The 12,568-nt window shown below is 41.2% G+C and overlaps 1 protein-coding gene across 2 annotated transcripts; it reads left to right on the top strand.

The window, feature by feature from the left end:
- The first annotated feature begins 201 nt into the window (after window positions 1–201).
- LOC124277830 (bcl-2 homologous antagonist/killer-like) lies at window positions 202–11,467 on the top strand. 2 transcript variants are annotated; one of them, XM_046713543.1, is made up of 5 exons: window positions 202–255; window positions 2,525–2,855; window positions 6,391–6,534; window positions 9,422–9,611; window positions 10,169–11,467. In XM_046713543.1, exons 2-5 carry the CDS (start codon window positions 2,599–2,601, stop codon window positions 10,277–10,279), a joined length of 702 nt encoding a protein of 233 aa, XP_046569499.1. In that variant the 5' UTR covers window positions 202–255; window positions 2,525–2,598; the 3' UTR covers window positions 10,280–11,467. The 2 variants fall into 2 exon arrangements, with proteins under 2 accessions (XP_046569499.1, XP_046569500.1); XM_046713544.1 differs by lacking the exon at window positions 202–255 and adding an exon at window positions 301–398.
- Window positions 11,468–12,568: the final 1,101 nt, after the last annotated feature.

The following is a 12,568-nucleotide window of genomic DNA, read 5'->3' as shown; positions in this document are numbered from 1 at the left end:
GCCGATGTGACCAGAGACCATATAATATATGGTCTCTGGCGGCACTAATCAATTTATGCCATTTACAGAGCTGATGTAGATTTCTGCAACTCCGGTCACTGCTCTGCATCATACACCCTGTGAGGAGTTTGGACTGGGTTTCGTCTACAAACGTATTTGAAAGCGCATCAGCGGAAGTACGTTAGGTCAAACAAAATTTAACCTTACGCCATTTCCGGTCTATGCCAAAGGTGTGTTGGGTCATCATAACAAAAGGTTTGTGAGGTTATTTGTAGCTCTTGTATACATTGTGTGCTTACCTCACATTTGAACGTGCAATTGGTGGAGAAAATGCTCTATTTTTCGTGAACTTGCAGGGTGTTTCAAGTAAATTAAGACTTAGCCAGTTGTCAGGGATGGTGCGTAGAACAAGTTTCAAACTACCGCATTTGTGTTGGCGGTTTCTCTCTCTATTTCATTCTGTATCATCACCAAACAGCGCTGACGGGCTTCTGTGCAAGACAGAAATATTTAACTGGCTCATTACAAATATTCAACTCATACGATTAACACAGTTTTTCACGAAATAATACTATACTTTCTTTACGAGACACAATACATTTCACAATGTGAAGATTTTAACAAGAAAGATACAGGTTTAGTTCTTTTTAACATATTTGCAATTATTCGTCTGGTTTAACTTGGTATGTTCAGACAAGATGTCGACAGGAATATTATGTTTATGATCATAATGATTTCATCATCAGGAGTGAAACGTGGTTCTCAGCATTAACACGCTTTATGGCCAGGCAACATGTGCTGCAACATGTACAGTGTCATGAACGTGTACATTCGGTTCCTCCTGTATTTGGGACACCAACTGCCATGTCAGTTGGGTACTATGAGCACAGCAGCACATAATGATTCCTATTTTTCAGAAGAGGGCTGTAAAAGCCAAACTGACTATACTTGCATTTGTATGGTTCAGCATGTTAAGGACCGCCTCCGTGGTGTAGTGGTTAGAGCGTCCACCCAGAGAGCGGAAGATCGCTGGTTCGATACCCAACCATGTCATACCAAAAGACGTTAATATGGTACTTGTCGGTCCCTGCCTGGCGCTCGGCATTAATCAATTTAATGGGTACAACAAGGACTGGTCGGTTCGGAGTCAGTATACTGTGTCTGAGTGGGGTGTTCATGCTTCACTGCAGCATGGTATGTCAGTGAGCTAGCACTATAAAACCAGCTTAAGTCTGGGCTGGTACAAGCAGCCACACATACACACGCATGCACGTCGTCATATGAGTGAAATATTCTCAAGCACGACGTTAAACCCAATCTCATCTCACCTCACCTCACCTCACCTCACCTCACCTCACCTCACCTCACCATGTTAAGTATGATTAACCTTAGGTTTAACCAAGGCAAGTTATAAACATCAGCATAGCAACATTACTAGAAAATAGACATTCAATAATTTTCAGGCACTAACCCCCTTGCTAATAATCAGGGACACATTTCAACAAACATATATCCATAATCTGTATAACATTTACGATAGTTTGGAAACTAAAAATGACATTAAAGTAGGTGGTATTTGTTGGAGTTTTTTGTGTTGGGGGACAACCCCTTGTCGTTTTATGGATACAGCTAAAATCTGAGAAACTTCCCAACTTAAAGGAAAGAACTTTTACACATTTCAGTAGTTGACAATATGGCAGAAAGTGTCCACTATTGTAGCTTCGCATCAGCAGGGCTCCCGATAAGGGCCGTATCGGTGTATGTACGGGTACAAAATATGCACGATACGGTAGCAAATAATTTAGGAAACGTAGCAGGTATGCACCACGGCAATGGTGTACGGTCTTAGATAGAATCATTTACAGACGTATTTATCTGAAAAATATATTGGTTTATTGTTTATTGACCTGTTTACACAAGACTATCAATGTTGTGGTGCATATATGAATCGAAACACAAGATTACTGATACACCATTAAATTCCACTAGTACTTTAAAGGTTTTCCAGTACTCCTGTAGTAAAAAAATATGGAGTACGTACTCCTGATGTTGAAAAATTATCTGGAGCCCTGCATCAGTGTTCACTGTATGAATGTTACTGCCGGCATTCTAAATATATTGTTGGAAGGAGGATTAATGATTTCCAATTTCTCAGCTCAACTCTTTGCGTCATGGACAGTGTGCAAATTTACTGCTAGGTAGACGTTCTGCTTTAACATTGAATCAGATTTATTTTAATCAAATCAACTTAAATGACCTGAACCAGATATTTGGGTCCTTGGCAGTTGGCCTTAACATGCTTATTAAAGTTGTTATCAACATTATCTGATATACATACTGGTATACACTTTTGGACAATTCCAAAGTAGTCCTTAGCTCACTGCAGCAAAGATGTTTCTTTAAGATGCAAAAAGACTGAATACCTGTATATTTTCACTAGTCTAGCCGACATGTTGACATGTCTTAAGACATGATAAGGAAAATACTGATCTTTTTTATCTCTAGAACTGCAAATATGTTTCAGAATTGGGAAAACTACAAAGAATACTACATTTTTATGCATGCAATGTGATCAGCTGACCAAGGGAGATAACTACAATGGCCAGCTGGAATGGAGGTGACAGAAACAGTGATGATGATTTCTCGCATCCTCCTCGTGAACCAAGATACGCGATTCCGGAGGTGCCGCGGCCCGAGAATCTTCGTCCAGATACAGAGGATAATGTTCAGAGACAGACTGAGGATGTGTTTAGGAACTTTATGTACCAGAGTTACCGCCAGACTCAAATACGTCAACAATACGATTCCACTCCAAGGATACAGGAGTTTGTTAGTATGAATCAGGACCCTGTCAGGTAATCCAAGGATAGACATTAGGAAGATAAGATAAATACTTGTCTTTTGTTGATGATTATGAATGTGATGATTGATATTTGAAAATATGTTTGATTTCGTGAGTGATGAAGTTTAGTTTTACAAAGCACAGAGCAATATTCCAGGTATATGGTGGTGATCTGTAAAATAATTGAGTCTGGACCAGAGTGCAGTGGTCAACATCATGAGCATGCGATGACATGTGTCAACCAAGACAGCGAGCCTGACCACCCAATTCCGTTAGTCGCCTCTTACGACAAGCATGGGTTACTGAAGACCAATTCTAACCCAGACCTTCACGGGTCATATTTGATTTTGAAAATAAATGTTCAACATGTTTGGTAATAATGATAGTTTACTCATCACAACATTTGAAAAGCCATCGAAATGAGAGGTACATACAAGTGTGGTATGTTGAATATACAAAGCTGTATTCATCCCATTTATCATGTTTATTGGTCATGTTGGTGAATCTCGTGGTCAAGTTATATTTTGTCACCTTAACAGTTTATTCCCAGATAACCAATTTCAAGTGTCCATGCTTGTGGTCAAGGTCAGTGTCATGTTTCCATGGTTATTTGATATTGTTTCATTGCAATAACAATTCTAAGGAAATATTCCTCTCCATGTGCATTATAAGTTAATAGAGGATGTAGCAAATACTGAGAGGTGACTAGATTTGGCAGTTGGTCACATTAGGCGAAGAGATTGATTGTAAATTACCATATGCTGACAATATGAGCTGGTGTTCATTATATCAGATTTTCCCACTGATTTGTCTAACATGTTGCTGATGTGAGTGTAAAACTGTCACAAATCAAAGTTAGACCTTAAGGATATTCAGTCACATCAGTTAGTGAAGTGAGCTTTTTGAAACAATTAAACAAGTTTTTCAGGCCCTGACAACTTCAAGATATGTTAGTCAAGCTAAAACATTCACATTTACAAAAAATAGTCCATGGTTGAAAGCCTGTTCATTTCATCCAGAATAGTGTAAGACTGCATTAAAGTCTTGCTGAACTCTTTGAATTAATTTATAGGAAACCACAAGTGGAGTAATTCCTAAAGTCTGAAATAACAAAATATCTATCGCTTTAATGACAACCATAACACTCGCCAAACATCTAACACAACAAAATTCTTGAAATAATAACTTAAAATGCTATTCAAAGTTTCCAAAGACAAATATTTTCTAATCTTGAAACACAAAGTGATAAATCTACTAATTTAACTTTGTTTAAAGAAACAAAAATGTACTCACAAAAAAGGCCATCTCCATAGGTCTGCCTTGACAGTATGAAGTTCAGCTGTGTTTAATTCAGCTTAACAAGACTTTATATAGCAGATGTTCAGAGCCAAATTCATGTTTTCCACATGTATGAAATGGTGCGTTTGGGAGATATGTTTCCACATTAAGGCCAACATCCGCCCCTACTAAAATACACACAAAATAACTTTCATGAAAGAGCATGAAAGTGACATTAGGCCCTCAACAGAAAACATAGTATAGTTTGATACTAACACATTTGCTTTTTAGAAGTGAATGTTCCTACCATTCTGCAATCAAACCCTACTCAGAAAATCTGCTCCATGGTTCTCACATCCCTTCAAACATCTGACTGTATACCAGCATGCTTGTAGACTCAAAGCCCACCACATTAACCTTGCATTTTACTTTGGATAGGAATGCCAACAGCTGATGATCAGTTTCAACAATAAATGACCGACCACACAGATATGAACCAAATTTCTTCATAGACCGATACTCCCGCTCTATGACCACAGTTTCTCTCACACAACAACAACTTTCTACTGGCATATGCAACTGGAAACAGTTCTTCTCCATGTTTCTGAAGGAGAATAGAACCAATCCCCACATCTGAGGCATCAGTTCGTAGATAAAACATCTTTGTAAAGTCTGTAAGTTTCAGAATTGGGTCAGTGGAGAGCTTACTCTTTAACATATCAAACACATTTTGTTGTGATGCTTCCCAATGCAGATGATCGGGACTTTTTCTTAGTAAGATCTGTCAAAAGGTACAGCAAAATCAGGAGTAAGTTTTCGGTAGTAGCTTGGTAAACCAATGAAAGAACAAAGAGCATGAAACATGACAAAAACAACATTTACAGAAACGGTGCTTTGAAATTATGCATTTGGTTTCAGTATCTGATGAGTAACATTCTGATTATCTTTTGAATGAATCATTGATCATGTAGACTGAAAGAAACAACGAAACGCTTAGCAAAGTCATAGATGTATTTTCGGTACAATGGATACTATTGTGCATCCCCCTGAACTCGGTGATTTTTTTTCTGCATCCATTTTCTACATGTCACTTAAACTCTGAAGTATGTGGATTGGGTGGTCAGACTCAGAAACTTGGTTGATTGTATGTCATTTTACCATCACAGCATGGTTGGATGCTCACAATGTCACTCACTGGAATGTCTGACTTGATTATAGTCTACATTCCGAGTCTGGCCATCTAATCCACATAAGCGAGTATGTGGATTGGATGGCCAGACTCGGAAACTTTAGAGTGTAGCATGGCGTGGAGTCATTCCAGATGACATTTTTACCAGGGCCCTTATTCTTGAAACGTTCATAGCCCTAAGAATTCTAACTTTGATCGTAGCCAATGTGTTAAAAATGGGCTTAAGAAGTTCGTAGGGTTATGAACATTTCGAGAATAGCTTGCCTGGTCAGCTTGCTGATGGGATTAACCTCTTTGGTCATGTGGACAAGGCGTCCGACTTCGTGTGAGAAGGTACATGGTTCAAATCCCAGCAGTGGTTAAGCGTTCACTCATCACGCCAAAGACCCCAGTTTTATTCCCTACATGGGTACAATATGTGAAGAACATTTCTGGTGTCCCCTGCCGTGGTATTGCTGGAATATTGCTTAAAGTGGTGTAAAACCCAACTCACTCACTCCAATCCCAGCACGGGACAATAGCAACATGGTTCCTTGCACACATTGTATGATCACTGGAATGTCTGACTTGGTTATATACAGGCTGCCATCATGTAGCTGGAATATTGCTTAGTTTGGCATTGAACAAACAAACATATAGTAGACCAGGGTGCCGTTGTACAAAACAACCTTAGCGCTAAGATTACCTTATGTCTATGTTAAGGTATGGGAGTTACGGTCACATTAGCCTTATGTCTATGTTAAGGATCGTTTTGTCACAACGGCAACTTTTGTACAACGGCAACCCAGGGCCTAGATTTTCAAGCTCTCTTAGCTTAAGATTACCTTATGTCTATGTTAAGGTATGGGAACATTAGCCAGGATCGCTTTGTACAACGGCACCCAGGGCCTAGATTTTCGAAGCTCTCTTAGCGTTAAGATTACCTTATGTCTATGTTAAGGTATGGGAGTTACGGTCACATTAGCGCCAGGATCGCTTTGTACAACGGCACCCTGGGCCTAGATTTTCGAAGCTCTCTTATCGCTAAGCTAGTCGTAAGTTAATGTAGGCCCTGAGCCATAACCTTTGCTTGTCCTTCCAGCTCTACCGCTCAGATTGGCAGGCAGCTCGCTCGTATAGGAGATGAAATCAACGACCGTTTTTCTGACGAGTTTGATGGGATGATACGAAGTCTCAAGTTAGACAAAAACAGCATCTTTGATGTTTTTACAAATGTTGCCAAGAAGTAGGTATATTTTCATGTTTTGAAATGTATCCTGACCCACTGCTAAGCAAATATTGAGAATTATCATAGTGGACTCCATGAACACAGGACAGAAAGTGCCTCAGAAATATCTATTTCTATATCCATCGGGTGTGTAGACATTATCATGATTATACTTGAGTCTATCAGTGGCGGATATATGGCCTCCAAGTTGGTAGAAACTGTTCAACTTCCGTAATAAGTTGGCTTGTATTTCATTGACAAAACCAATAAAGAGGAAAATGCAATATTGTCCTTAATAGGAAAAATATGCTGAATATAATAACACTTCTACCATGTCTGCATTTCAGAAATATTATATATTATTTTTAAATCCCAATTTTGAGGAAGTTATATATATTTTTTCCAATTTGCATTCAGGATTGTGTGATACCTGTACTGTCATTGTTTCAGGACCATTGCTGGAGGGTTGAGCTGGGGTCGTGTGATAGCTTTACTGTTATTGTTTCAGGACCATTGCTGGAGGGTTGAGCTGGGGTCGTGTGATACCTGTACTGTCATTGTTTCAGGACCATTGCTGGAGAGTTGAGCTGGGGTCATGTGATACCTGTACTGTTATTGTTTCAGGACCATTGCTGGAGGGTTGAGCTGGGGTTGTGTGATACCTGTACTGTCATTGTTTCAGGACCATTGCTGGAGAGTTGAGCTGGGGTCATGTGATACCTGTACTGTTATTGTTTCAGGACCATTGCTGGAGAGTTGAGCTGGGGTCATGGGATACCTGTACTGTTATTGTTTCAGGACCATTGCTGGAGAGTTGAGCTGGGGTTGTGTGATACCTGTACTGTGTCATTGTTTCAGGACCATTGCTGGAGGGTTGAGCTGGGGTCGTGTGATACCTGTACTGTGTCATTGTTTCAGGACCATTGCGGGAGAGTTGAGCTGGGGTTGTGTGATAGCTTTACTGTTATTGTTTCAGGACCATTGCTGGAGGGTTGAGCTGGGGTTGTGTGATACCTGTACTGTGTCATTGTTTCAGGACCATTGCTGGAGGGTTGAGCTGGGGTCGTGTGATACCTGTACTGTTATTGTTTCAGGACCATTGCTGGAGGGTTGAGCTGTTATTGGGTCGCTGGTGTCGGGTGTGATACCTGTACTGTTATTGTTTCAGGACCATTGCTGGAGGGTTGAGCTGGGGTCGTGTGATACCTGTACTGTTATTGTTTCAGGACCATTGCTGGAGGGTTGAGCTGGGGTCGTGTGATACCTGTACTGTTATTGTTTCAGGACCATTGCTGGAGGGTTGAGCTGGGGTCGTGTGATACCTGTACTGTTATTGTTTCAGGACCATTGCTGGAGGGTTGAGCTGGGGTCGTGTGATACCTGTACTGTTATTGTTTCAGGACCATTGCTGGAGGGTTGAGCTGGGGTCGTGTGATACCTGTACTGTTATTGTTTCAGGACCATTGCTGGAGGGTTGAGCTGGGGTCGTGTGATACCTGTACTGTTATTGTTTCAGGACCATTGCTGGAGGGTTGAGCTGGGGTGCGGTGTGATACCTGTACTGTTATTGTTTCAGGACCATTGCTGGAGGGTTGAGCTGGGGTCGGTGTGATACCTGTACTGTTATTGTTTCAGGACCATTGCTGGAGGGTTGAGCTGGGGTACCTGTTATTGTTTCAGACCATGCTGGAGGGTTGTACTGTGGTGATACCTGTTATTGTTTCAGGACCATTGCTGGAGGGTTGAGGGTTGAGCTGTTTCAGGGTGGAGGGTTGGGTGATACCTGTACTGTTATTGTTTCAGGACCATTGCTGGAGGGTTGAGCTGGGGTCGTGTGATACCTGTACTGTTATTGTTTCAGGACCATTGCTGGAGGGTTGAGCTGGGGTGCTGGAGGGTGTGATACCTGTACTACCTGTCATTGTTTCAGGACCATTGCTGGAGGGTTGAGCTGGGGTCGTGTGAGGGTTGTTTCAGGACCATTGCTGGAGGGTTGAGCTGGGGTCGTGTGATACCTGTACTGTTATTGTTTCAGGACCATTGCTGGATTGTTGAGCTGAGGGTTGAGCTGGGGTCAGGACCATTGTGGAGGGTTGAGCTGGTACTGTGTATTGTTTCATTGTTTCAGGACCATTGCTGGAGGGTTGAGCTGGGGTCGTGGGTACTGTCATTGACCATTGCTGGAGGGTTGAGCTGGGGTCGCAGTGATACCTGTACTGTTATTGTTTCAGGACCATTGCTGGAGGGTTGAGCTGGGGTCGTGTGTGATACCTGTACTGTTATTGTTTCAGGACCATTGCTGGAGGGTTGAGCTGGGGTCGTGTGATACCTGTACTGTCATTGTTTCAGGACCATTGCTGGAGGGTTGAGCTGGGGTCGTGTGATAGCTGTACTGTTATTGTTTCAGGACCATTGCTGGAGGGTTGAGCTGGGGTCGTGTGATACCTGTACTGTTATTGTTTCAGGACCATTGCTGGAGGGTTGAGCTGGGGTCGTGTGATACCTGTACTGTGTCATTGTTTCAGGACCATTGCTGGAGGGTTGACCATTGCTGGGGGTCTGGGGTGTGATACCTGTACTGTGTCATTGTTTCAGGACCATTGCTGGAGGGTTGAGCTGGGGTCGTGTGATACCTGTACTGTCATTGTTTCAGGACCATTGCTGGAGGGTTGAGCTGTTTCAGGGTGCTGGAGGGTGCGTGTGATACCTGTACTGTGTCATTGTTTCAGGACCATTGCTGGAGGGTTGAGCTGGGGTCGTGTGATACCTGTACTGTGTCATTGTTTCAGGACCATTGCTGGAGGGTTGAGCTGGGGTCGTGTGATAGCTTTACTGTTATTGTTTCAGGACCATTGCTGGAGGGTTGAGCTGGGGTCGTGTGATACCTGTACTGTCATTGTTTCAGGACCATTGCTGGAGGGTTGAGCTGGGGTCGTGTGATAGCTTTACTGTCTTTTGGTTTCCGTATGGTGATGAAAGTGTTGCAGGACAGTACCACTCAGGTGCCAGACTTCCTGAGAATGATCATATCAACTGTGGCCAGAGTATTCCTTGTAGAGAAAATATCACAATGGATAGCAGACCAAGGGGGCTGGGTAAGTTTTGAAAATCACTGTTCCTCTTTAGCAAAGACATAGCAGGCAGGTCGTCTTAAGCATTTGCTGTGCAGAGTTGTCTCCCTTAGCAACATGATCTTGAGTTCTGGTCCCAGCTTCCAGATTTTGTGTTTCTTGGTTTGTCAGCACCAGATGCTAGAAGGTTTCACCAAACTGATAAACATCGCAGATCTGCATCACTTGGGGCTTTCCTCCCACAAGTTGGTACAACATGATGTAAATGAAATGAAAACAGAAGTCGGTAGGGTAAAATAGGTTTTGTTCCTAAGACCAATTCCAGAATCGTTCTGCACCATTGGTATCCAGGCTGTCCTGCATTGGAGGCAGAAGTGTGTGGACTTTGGAGGGCATTAAGGTGAAAAGAGTTTTGCACCTAACACAGTCCATCTGATTTCCACCCCTTCGAAAACTTGGAGAAAGAACTGTCTGGCAGGTGTTTGATGATGATGATGATGATGATGATAGTGATGATGATAATGATGATGATTTTAATGTGTGTATCAATGCCTGATAAGCATTTCATTTCCATATTTCAGATCGCTTCGCTGACCTTTCAACCGACAGCCAGTAACCTTGCATTGGCTTTCGTGGGATTGGCCGCAGTGTCATCGATATGTGCCGTCATTTACTACAAGACATTTGCCTGACACTTGTCATCGCATCATCGTCATTGACAACCTATAGAGAACATATTCCAACAAGATACATCAGTGTGATATTGGTTGTATATAAGCTACGAGATTGCTGTGATTTTTGTACAAAGTGTACAACATGGACAAAGTGATAGGACAAGAGAACTAAATAGGTACCGGCATGGGAGTGAAAATAATGTCACGTTATTTCAAGAACTTGAGATAATGTCATATTTTTTTACTGAGTATTTGTTATGGTTATGTTATGAGTTATGTCCCTTTGCAAGTGTTACATCATCATATTGTTCATCAAAAAGGGTCAATGCGTTAGTTATGTCCAGAACTTTCACAAGGTGATCTTAGTTTTAACTTGACCTTCAAAACAGTGAGTATGGCTTAACACAATAACAGCACTTTTAGCATTATTTCTCTAAGATCACAGTAAGGGACACCAGAAATGGAATCGGCTTAACAGGTTGTACCCATGTGGGATATCGAATCTGGTGTGGTAGCATAGTGACTGACATATTTGCCCATCACACTGAAAGCCCATTTTTGGTGTCCCCTGTCGTGATAATGCAGAAATTTTGAGGAGTGGAGTAAAGCCATACTAATTCACTCACTCACTTGAAAATTGATTAGCATTCTTATTACAGAATCTACATACTTCTTGTCAAAAACTTGGTCCAATGAATAATAATGTATTCCTTGGGATACATCATTATTCTTAGCGTACTGAACATATATGTCTGTGGCTTGTACAGCCCTGCACTGTATAGACAGGAAACTGGAATTGTTGATTACCATAAATGTTTTTGATAGAAATTGTTGCTTCCCATAGGCATCAGGGCAGTGGAGTAGCCTAATGGTTAAGGTGTTTGCTCATCACACCGAAGATCCAGGTTCGATTCCCCACATGGGCACAGTGTGTGAAGCTCATTTCTGGTGTCCCCCGCCGTGATATTGCTGGAATATTGCTAAAAGCGGCGTAAAACTATACTCAGTCAGTCCTATAGGCATCATGGGAAGCTGAACATTTTTAAACAAAAGTTTTTCAGGTTACAACTTGAAGAGTATGCAGAAGAGTGTTGTAAAGGGGTAAAGAGTCTGTCAGGATTTGTGTAGACACATAATCTATTTCATCAGAAGTGCTGATAATAACCAATTAGTTTGAAGTGTTGTTGATAAAGTTGATTTGGTGAATGTATGTTTTTATCATTTTTGTGAAGTAGATTTGACAAACTGTCAATGCCCTCATGTTGAGGGTATGTGTACAATTCCTCAACACAAAGATGTTAATTGTTCAGAAATTGTCTGTCAGTGTTTGTTTCTTTGTTTTTTATTTTATAAAGTAATTTACGGAGATGGGACGAACAAGTAGTTGGCATGGTTAGACATAGACTCATTGACTGCTCGGGTTGGATTCACCATGCTCATTGGGTACAGATGACAGGAATATTCCAAGAGAGAAAATATCGTCATGATCATTCTCACACATGCAGAATGTTTGACTGTAAGAGCTGTGTTCTGATCATACTGACGGTGACAGAAGAATGAAAATTGTGACTGTTATCATTTCCCTACCATATCTCACCCACCCATGTTATAAGCATCGTATGGTTGTTCATGCTTTGTTTTTATGAATATGCTACTCAAAGCATGTAAAGATTTCCTACAATCATGGCAACTGGAAGAGAGTGTGTTGCAATACGTACCAGTTATAAGACACTTACCTCAGTCATAGGAAAACTTTGGTGTTATTTACCTTCTTTCAAATAGCATATGATGAAACAAAGGTTATCTCAGGGTGGAAGCATTCTCGTATAAGTTTGGAACACTCCTTTGTTCTGTATGAAATATTATTCATCACGATTTCACATGAAATATTATTTGTCACAATAATTTGTTCGAAGTTTAAAGAAATTTGAAAAACTGGGGGCCTTATGTATCACTGTCATGAGAAGATTTGATAGCATCATGCATCAGTTTGTCAGTTAGACTATTTCTATAGTCCGTTTGGCTCAAAAGGGGACTGATGAATTGCAATCTAACTCAAAACTACATATAATACTCAATGGAACACTGATCATAATCAAAACATCAGACCAACTCTGTGATTGTTTTGCAGAATTTATGTCCTAAAAATAAAAAATGTTGTTTAACAAACTATCATTAAAATTTTGACACAGTTCACTGTTTGTTACAAGGGAGGAGTGCAGAGAAAGGGACAGCCAAGTGTTAGAGAACGGATGGAGACGGCACAGCACAGATAAATCAATAACTTTGTCGGCACGTGTGCACGTG

Source organism: Haliotis rubra, unplaced genomic scaffold (genome assembly GCF_003918875.1).
Source record: "Haliotis rubra isolate DU_JTF1 unplaced genomic scaffold, ASM391887v1 Scf228, whole genome shotgun sequence".
NCBI lineage: Eukaryota > Metazoa > Mollusca > Gastropoda > Lepetellida > Haliotidae > Haliotis > Haliotis rubra.
The sequence above is the reverse complement of the archived record's forward strand: the minus strand, read 5'-3'. Positions and strand labels throughout refer to the sequence as shown.